Source organism: Sphaerodactylus townsendi, linkage group LG04 (assembly GCF_021028975.2).
Source record: "Sphaerodactylus townsendi isolate TG3544 linkage group LG04, MPM_Stown_v2.3, whole genome shotgun sequence".
NCBI lineage: Eukaryota > Metazoa > Chordata > Lepidosauria > Squamata > Sphaerodactylidae > Sphaerodactylus > Sphaerodactylus townsendi.
The window spans coordinates 106,893,584-106,903,262 of record NC_059428.1 but is presented as its reverse complement, the minus strand read 5'-3'; the positions used below and the strand labels follow the sequence as shown (position 1 = coordinate 106,903,262).

General features: G+C 40.3%; 1 protein-coding gene across 2 annotated transcripts; it reads left to right on the top strand.

Moving 5' to 3' along the window:
• Window positions 1-1,277: 1,277 nt before the first annotated feature.
• TEX30 (testis expressed 30) lies at window positions 1,278-7,014 on the top strand. 2 transcript variants are annotated; one of them, XM_048495510.1, is made up of 6 exons: window positions 1,278-1,390; window positions 2,340-2,407; window positions 3,211-3,441; window positions 4,623-4,674; window positions 5,807-6,009; window positions 6,710-7,014. In XM_048495510.1, exons 2-6 carry the CDS (start codon window positions 2,390-2,392, stop codon window positions 6,869-6,871), a joined length of 666 nt encoding a protein of 221 aa, XP_048351467.1. In that variant the 5' UTR covers window positions 1,278-1,390; window positions 2,340-2,389; the 3' UTR covers window positions 6,872-7,014. The 2 variants fall into 2 exon arrangements, with proteins under 2 accessions (XP_048351467.1, XP_048351468.1); XM_048495511.1 differs by lacking the exon at window positions 1,278-1,390 and adding an exon at window positions 1,397-1,746.
• Window positions 7,015-9,679: the final 2,665 nt, after the last annotated feature.

The following is a 9,679-nucleotide window of genomic DNA, read 5'->3' as shown; positions in this document are numbered from 1 at the left end:
CACACAGCCCAGAAAACCCACAACGATTTAATCAAGAACCAGTTAATTCCCATATTCATTCAAGACTATTTTGTAATGTGGAAGCATCTCTTCTGCTGGACTGCAACTGACCACACTCTAATCTTTCAGTGGAACAGAGCACAGAAAGTCTTTTTCTCTTTAGTTGCCAAACAGATTGGACACTATCAAGCAAAATGCACCAATGGTCTGACCTTATATCTCAAACAGTATGTATCACTTTGACAAATAGTCTATGCATCCCAAGTAGACATCTTCTTTGAACTTAGTAAATACATGTCTGAGATAAGGGAGGCTGTGAGTGATTGCACATTCAGCCATAACAGCCAAAATGGCAGTCGTTTTTCGAGCCAATCTCACTGGGTTGTTGTGCATTTCAAAAACTGGGAGAGGAGTTCATATGTGTTTCTCTGATAATACATGAGATAGAAATGTGATACAGTATATATCTGTGTAAAGGATGGTTTATGATGTCCATGGATAAACTTAAGGCAGAAGTATTTATGGCAAAGGAAACATTCTCAAGAGATTTATATTCAAAGTAGACGACGATTTAATCAATATTGAAACAAAACAAAACAATGCAATACTGTAAGGCAAGTTTTGTTATATATTTTCCCAATTTATTTTGTACTAACTAATTTTAGATATTAAGTACTCATTTTTTATTAGAGTTGCCAACTTGCAGGTGAGCCTTGGAGGCCTCCCGGAAATAAAACTTGGCTTGCCATCTCCAGGTGGCATCTGCAAATCTCCAACTATTACAATTCTTCTTCAGACAATAGAGATCAGCCCCCACCCCCAGGGCTGCTTTGGAGGGTGAACTCTTTAGGCATTGTACCCTCTCCAAATGATGTCCTCCCTAGGTTCCACCACAAAAATCTCCAAGTTTTTTCCAACCCAGAGTTGGCAACCCTAAAAATTGATCTCCAAACCCTAAACATTGATCTTCCAACCCAGAGCTGGAAACCCTAAAAAACTGATCCATTCCCCTGCGGAAAATGGCTCGCACAACCAGTAACTAAAAATGCTCTTGTACTCCTTGCCCACTTGTAATGGCTTTTGATATTAAGTATATACGGACAGTAACTAAAAATCTCTTGTACTCCCTTCTCCCAACCTTCAAACTCAATCTCAATTGGGAGCTCTATGGCGGAGAACGTTGCGGCGACTGCTGTGGGAAAGGGGTGGGATGCAAAGACACTCCAAAACTTTAATTGAAAGTGTGGACTACAACTCCCAGCATGCTCTCCGTGTAGGGTTGCGTAGTTCCCTCGCAGGAAAAGGAGGCCTGTGAGGGAGAGGCGAATGAAAGGGCGGGAAGAAACGTATTCTAGTAGCCGTTGCTGAGGGAAATGACTTTAATTAAAAGGTAGAAGGCATTTTAAAACGGTATTTTCTTATGAAAGGGGTAGCAGCCTGAGTGTCCATAGATAGTTGCATGAAGCAACTGCAAAAAAGGACAAAACCATGTTGTAGGTTCCTGTAGCATCTTAATACATTTGTGGCATGCTATCGGTAGACGGCCAGAGCCCGCTGCCTCAGGTGCGATGAAGCGTGTCCTCAGCTAAATACAGAAGACGCAGAAAATCACCAATACAGAGATGTATGACTTACACAAGGTGCAGGTTGGGGGTTCAGTGAACACCCAGTTCGTGACTCATGGACCGCCTGATGGAGAAGAGCAGGTTGCATCCCACTCATATTGAGATGCCTTTACTCTGGAAGGTGTGCCTAATTCTCCAGTTGTGAACGATGCATGTGTTTTAGCGCACAATGTTTTTACCGTATGTTTTTAGTGCATACATTCTTGTGATGAGCAGGAAATACCTTTTATTCTGAAAGGGGGAAATCTTATGCATAGGAGAGAAAGAATCTATACATTAAAAGGTAGAGAGGCATTAATTGAGCCTTTGGAGATTCTGAGATAAGCTGGGAGTCTGATTGAATTTTTTGAAATCTACAATTTCAGTTAAAAGCATAGACAGAGGGAGATACTTAGTGCTAGGATGCTGGGCCAGAAAGATTTGATCCTCTCTTTGCTCATGAGTACCTTTAAAGACATCCGGGGTTCTGATTATGGCTCTGGTCTAATTGTGCCATAAGTCACTTTCTATGCTGCCTGCCGAACTGGACAAAGGACTGTGGAAATTGTCATGCTGTGATAGTCATGGTTAGTGAATAGTTAGGAAATGCAAGAGGATCATGTTATCTTTCCATAGTATGAAATGGGATAACCTGCCAAAAGTGTACATACAGATCTGCCTTGTTGGATTATAACCATTTTAACTTTTGGTTTCTTTTGGTTTCTTTTATTATAGTGACTTAAAGTAGAAGATTTCTAGGACACTACAAGTTTGTAAGAAGGAAAATGAGTGACTGTACAGAGGTAGGTTTATAACACAACTCATGTGGACAATATTAAATGTAAAGATCCAATCAGAAACAGTGTTGATAAATCAAATTAAAAAAATCCGTGGCACATAGAAAATTCTTACTATTTGGTATTTTCACACATGTCAAGAGACATTAATAATCTGGACAGCAGAAAGCTGCAAAAGTACATGATTGGCAGGAGCAGAGAAAATGAGATCTTCTGGATTAATTAAAAAAAACCCTGATGGTTTGTGAAGAATCTTTGGAGGAGGGAAGAATCTGGAAATATTTCCCCCCTTTCCAAAAAAAACATTGCTGTCCAGGAATTCACAATATCACAGGAGTTTGTGCAAGCTAATTTATCCTCCTACCTGCCCGCACCCCCTTAACATTCCTAGTTGTTCTCAATGTGCTGTACTTCAGGAGAGTATTTTGGTCATAGCTGGGATTTTGTCTTTCTTTTGATTAACTTAAATAATTTTTTCTGCATTCCTTCATATCTCATGTGTACTTTTGCTGCCTTTCTGATTGAAATGGGGGCAACCATGTTACTATCAGATACAGTACTGTGACTCAATGGCGCAATCTCATTATTGCAAAAATGTACAAGATTTACAGAATTTTATTTTGCAGTTTTATTTCACCAAAAGCTTTAGTGAACCCATTTTTTGATGTTTTCAATTCATTGCTGACATTTTATTTATTCACAATAGTTTTCCCCTGTGTCAAAGCTCAGGATAAGACTTGCCTTATATATGGCAGTTTGTATGTTCTGTCTAGAAATCTGTTTATTGATTCAGTATTTTTTATTTCTAGGCTGTGGTGAAAATACCTTTCGGAAACAAATATCTAGATGGTGTTTTTTCCATTCCTGGCGAAATACTACCATATGCTGTGATTTTTACCCATGGAGCATCTGGCGATATGAATTTTTCTCATCTTGTATCTTTGGCAAACTACCTTGTCTCTCATGGACTTCTGTGCCTTAGGTTTACCTGTAAAGGCCTTAACCTTGCCTATCGAACTAAAGCATATAAGGCCGTCCTGGTATGAGAGACACATGTTTCAGTCCAAGATGTGCAAAAGTTTCCTGTGTACTGATTGTTATTTCTATATAAGCATCAAGCGAAATAGTGCCTTACAAAGTAAAAAGAAGAAACAAACTAATAGGAGATTAAAACATAAGTTTTGATGGAAGGGAAGCCCTAGGTGCTACTCATAATGGCTTCGTTTCAGTTATGGTGATGAGGATAAGAAAGCCAGCATAATGTAATGGTTAGACATGGAGATACTTTTGAATTCCCACTCTGCCATGAAAGCATGCAGTGTGACTTTGGGCCCGTTGTGTTGTGGGGATAAAACAGAGGAGGGGTGAACAATGTTTTAAGCGGCACTAGATGAGCATTGGGTAGAAAGTGGGGTATAAATATCTGAAGTTTGTATTATTTGTTGTCTGCCCCTTTCTTTTAGGCTTGCTTATATAGCACATTCCTATTTAAAGTGCTTTTTACAATCTTTGTATTTTCTTTCATGAGTAATCCTTGCAAGATGGGTATCTTTTTTTAAACTGAGGCTGAAAATTAGTACTTACTTTAAGCCATCCAGTGGGAAACATGAGCTCAGCTCTCCTTACCTTCATACCACTTTTGTTCTTAACCGTACTTCACATATAGGAGCCCTGTGGAGCAGAGCAGTATGCTGCAATACTGAAGTCAGCTTGCAACCTGAATTCAGTCCCTACATAAGTCGGTTTCAGGTAGCTGGCTCAAGGTTCTCAGCTTTCCATCCTTCGGAGGCTGGTCAAATAAGTGGATAAAGTGTAGATGACTGGGGAAACCAATGGCAAATAACCTTGTAAACAAAAATCTGCCTAGTAAACGTGATGTGACATCACCCCATGGGTCAGTAATGCCCTGGTGCTTGAACCTTTAATAACTGAGACCGACTTCAGCAGACTAATCAGACTTTCTGTTCTATGGTCTGATTGCAGCTGTTTTAGATTTCACTGCATAAGAAAGTGAACATACGGGAAGCATGCCTTGTTCCATTTGTTAAGCTGAAGGTTTGTAAAGCAGACTTTGTGTTTTGCATCTTGCTAAGACCCATCCTTCGTAGAAATCTCTGTCTGCCGGCAAAACGTGATATGGCTCGTTTGTATTCTTATTTTCTGATAGTTCTATTAATTTAATATTTTAATTGTTGAGCAAATTAACAATTTGTTTTTTTAGGAATATTTAAGATCTTCTAGGGATTATAAACTTTCGGGTGTTTTCCTTGCAGGTAAGAAATATGTTTAGTCATTTGTAAAATTCTGGTTGCAAATTAAAATTACTCAGTGCTATTTTGTGATCTTTGACGATGAGGAGCTGAGATTTTTTTTATTTAAGCAGAAATATTTCCTTGTTAGGAACTTTAGACTTCATACATACTTTGTTTTAATATGCAGGACCACAGACCAAAGTGAACAATTCATTCCAGTCTCTTCTAAGCCTTTAGTTGTAGGTAAAATAGAAACTATTAATTCACCTGCCACCTATTCCTATACAGAATTCAGCAGATGGTTGTGGGGGTGAGGGGTAATTGAGAACCTTTGGAATCACTGGCTTGGATACCACTGACGGAAGGAATTCTATCAGTAGAGCAGGACTTCCTTACCTTTCCTTCCATCTTGCCCCGATGTCCTCCCCCAGTGCTGTTTCCTGGATGGGAACACCAGGAAGAGCATGGGGGTGAAGAGGCGGAGTCAGATCTGCCGCGTAGGAAGACTCAGTAAAAACCACACACTCCTTTCATCCATGGAAATATTACACAGAATCCAACCGATTGGTTGCAGTATTGTTTACTGGATTTAGTACTCAGTGTACAAGGCCTTAGTGATCTTTCTTTTCAGAGTAAGCATGAATTCCATGACCACTCAGCCTCCACCTTGTTGGCCTAAATTTCTATCCCGTTGGTCACCTGTTCTGCAGAACTCACGGACATCTAGCAGCTCCTTGTCTGAGAATGATTTTGGTGACAAAAGGAGGCACGTTGAGCAGGAGAATAGGCAGGATCAGATTATGAATAACTAAATTGTAGTCATGGCTTCCTGTCTGAATTTTGATCATGCAACACTGCCTCCTGACACAGTTCATTCTGTGATTGTTAAACATTTAGAGGCAATTGAAGTGCTATTGGGCACCCGTAGACCCCCTCCCCCTCATCTCAGCCTGTACCTTACAGAGGTTGCCTTCAAGAGATGTTCTAACCTGCTTACTTTCTGCTAATGTCTAAATAAATGAATAAATGTCCTTGAATGAATAAATGTCCTTGAATGTGACTTTGGTTCCTTGCTTGTACTACTGTTCCTCTCTATTTTTTCTCCCAAATTCCAAATTCCAACCTCCATTTTCCTTTTTTTTCTGGCACCTAGGCCGCTCAATGGGTTCCCGTGCTGCGGCCTCTGTGACACGTCAAGCTGATGAAGATAATGATGGCTTCGTTCTCGGCCTGATATGTCTTTCTTATCCACTGCACCGACCAAATCTTCAGTCCAAACTTCGGGATGAAGATTTGTTTTTGCTCAAGTCCCCTGTGCTTTTTGTGTCTGGCAGTGCAGATGAGTTGTGTGATAAAGTGAGTCCTGTATGCATTGAAGAGGAGGAATTAGCCTTAGTTAATTATTCAGCTGTGATGACTGAGAAAAGCTGTCCAGGCACTGAACTGAAAGACATTTTAGACAAGAAATTTGCATTTTGAGTTAAATAAGTGTGAAGTGAACACCTAATTCCATTAGCTTCATGTCACTTTTTAGTCCTCAATATTAAGTAGTGTTTGGAAAATAATGTAAGTGTGCATTTTTCTCCTTTGGAATTCACAGTGATAAGGGAATATTAATTTAGATGTTCAATGCTTTTACTTCTTAACTACTGTAGCTGCTGTGCATGTTCATTACTCACAGTTCAGTCCAGAACAGAGTTACTGCAGTCTAAGCCCATGGGCTTAGGCTGGAGTAACTCTGTTCTGGATGGCCCTGTAAGTAAGATGGTTATTATGTGGGGGTTTTTGTTTGGGGGTGGGGCAAGTTTTTCAGAATACTTTCTTGTTTTCTCTCCAAAAATGCAGTTTTGACAGTGTTGCATGGCTTTGCCTTCAGTGCTGTAGGTGTTAAGGGTTTTTTGTTCCTCAAACCATTCCTTATTGCATTCTGCTTCCTTTCAAGTAATGCTGCAGTATATTTAATGCCAGCATTTAGAAGGGAATCAGATGGATCAGAAAGATAACTTCATGGATCAGAAAGATAACTTTTACTTTGTTCCTTCATTGTTTTAAATAGAAATTGTTGGAAGAAGTTGCAATCAAAATGAAAGCACCTCAGAAAATCCATTGGATTGAAAATGCAAATCATAGCATGGCTGCAACAGGACGAACTACGGAGGAGGTTTTGTTGGAAATAAACTTGCAGGTTTTGTCTTGGATCAAAGAAGTCACTGCTTAAGAACTGATACTATTGCTAACTGCTATGCAGTATCTACCCAGTAACAGTCTGTATATGTGAGCGATTAATAACACCTTTGAATAGGAGTAAGCTTTCAGCAACCCAAAAATGTATTGACAAATAAACCTGGATGTTGTCCATGATTCTGTTGTAATGGTGTATACTTTCTGACTTAGTGCCTTTTTCTGTATTGAATAATTCACGTTCCTCGTAAAGATAAATTTTACTCTACATTTTTACTAAAGATGTTCTAATGTTCATTTTTCATGCATTTTACTTCATGCAGGATAATGTTTCCTTGCAAAAACTGTCAGTTAAGATGAAATTTTGTGAGCCTAATTGCATTTTGATTGGTAATCTCCTATAACTCGATATCAAAACACTTCATTGTATAGTATTTTAACTGCAAATGTAGAAAAAGGTCTCTTGAATGTATGGTGCTTAAATAAGGCAGGAATATTTTCCTAATTTACTTTGATAATGTTAGCTTCTCCAGCAAAACAACAGATTTGTAAAAATTAAGCTTACATCAGTTTGTTTTTATTTTCTAATGTTTTTTGAATTTAGATTGCCATGTGATGTTAGAGGGACAATTGTTTCTCAGACAACTTTTATTGGATATGTATGTTTTGTATATAGTAAAGCTCTTACTGTTTTGGGACCAAAGAAAGAATTGGAGGTAAGGTCTGCCCTTCATATCTAAGTGATTTTTTTAGTATTTACTTTCCTGTATCTGGCATATCTACACCAAATGGTTCTTTGCAAAATAAACAAGTAGTAAAAGACGATAGGAGCCCCGTGTCACAGATGGGTAAGCTGCAGTACTGTAGTCAAAGCTGTGCTCACAGTCTGAGTTTGATCTCGATAGAAGTTGGTTTCAGTTAGCCAACTCAAGGTTGACTCAGCCTTCCATCCTTCCAAGATGGGTAAAATGAGCTTGCCGAGCGTAAAGTGCAGATGACTGGGGAAGGCAATGGCAAATGGCCTAGTAAGCGTCATTATGCGAAGCCATCCCGTGGGTCAGTAATGACTTGGCTTTTGCACAGAAGACTGCCTTTACTTTTTGAAAGACAATTATACTTAAATGTCTCCTGAACCTCTTAAGATTGTCTCCTAAAACTGGTGAACAGAAATGATGCCAACCTGGACAGATTTCCATACATGTGCAGCAGTTCTCAAGTGTTTCTGTACATGGTTTGTCCTGAGAACATATGGAGTACTCAACTGAAAAGTCAGTTAAGTATTTTTTAATTGTTGAATGAAAGCTATATTAACATTGTCTGTTCTCTGCAGTAGTACAGGGTTTCAGGCAAGGACCTCAATCACTGAGGCTGCTGACATTCACCCCCTCAGAGAAAGGTTAGCAGAACAATGAGGTAAGATGTGGATTGTGATGCATGTGTGAGAGCAGCTACATTTCAGGGAATTGATATGTTCAGGAAAAACATTGAATATCCTGCTTCTATTGGTGGCGAACCTTTGGCACTCCAGATGTTATGGACTACAATTCCCATCAGCCCCTGCCAGCATGGCTGATTGTCCTGTGGGACTTATCTCTGCAAGGCCTTGGGCTAGTCACAGTTCTTCAGAACTCTCTCAGTCCCACCTACCTAACAAGACGTCTGTTGTGTGGAGAGGAAGGGAAAGCATTTTGCAAGCCACCATGAATCTCCTTGCAGGAGAGAAAGGGGGTTATAATTCCAAACTCTTCTACTTTACAAATGAAACCAGGGACGATTGAATGGATAAAGATAGGATTTAAATCCCATTGAGCTGTACTTGTGTTGCGTGTAACATGAGAAATTGTCAATGCACAGATAAAGAAAAATCTAGTTACGCTGCACACACATTGTATACACGCTCACTGTGATCAAACCACATTCTTTTACTGAAGAGTAGATAGGACTGGGGCAGCACTACATATAGATAATATGAACATGTCAGATGCAAGGAAAATTTTTTAAAATGTCTTTGCGTGACTTAAAGGAACAATTATTCTTCAAATTTAAAAAAGCAACTGCGGGCCCTCCTCACAAGTGCTTGAGTGCTGGTGGGTAATTGGAAGCCCAGCGCAGTTTGCCTGCTATCCCTATGAAAGCAGCTTTCTTTGAACAGCTGTTCCAAACAAAAGAGGCTTGAAAGAGAATACAGAATTAAGCAAGCTTATTATTAACCCTGCTAACCAGGAACTGGCACACTGTCATTACATTACAGCCAATTATTTTAACAGCTATTTATTGTAAAACTCTTCCGCTTGTAATTTTTCTTAGCCTTGCAGATGGTTAGAAATGGAAATGTTTTTCCAGGTTTCTTTGCCCTCCTTTTCACAAACTAAGCTGGGGACTACAGTATCTCAAGGATTGTCATTTCCTTTATAAGCCTTACCTGGGCACTGAGGTCAGCATTACATGCCTTTTTCCATGTACCCTACCGTCAAGAGGCGTACCGAGGGAAAACGGCACATGGAGACATCCGTTCTCTGGGCTTCCCCCTGCTACGCATGGGGCAAGGCCCACACCCGAGCACCGCTTTCTCCCAGCTGCCAGCTCTGAGCCAGCAGCCGACAGTTCCTTCTGCCCTCCCCTCTGGGCGGGACCACACACCCCATCTTATAAAAGCAAAGGCCCCAGCAGGGAGCCTTCTGGTTGCTTGCTAGCTCGAAGCTGGCAGTTGGGAGGTGGCGGGGCTTGGGGGGAGCTGGCAGCTGGGAGAGGCTTGAGGGGTCCTCTGGCTTCCTTGGCACTGCTCATGTTGATGATGACATGGGCGGGGCCAAGGGCACCAGAAGACAATAAAGCAGCAGGACTT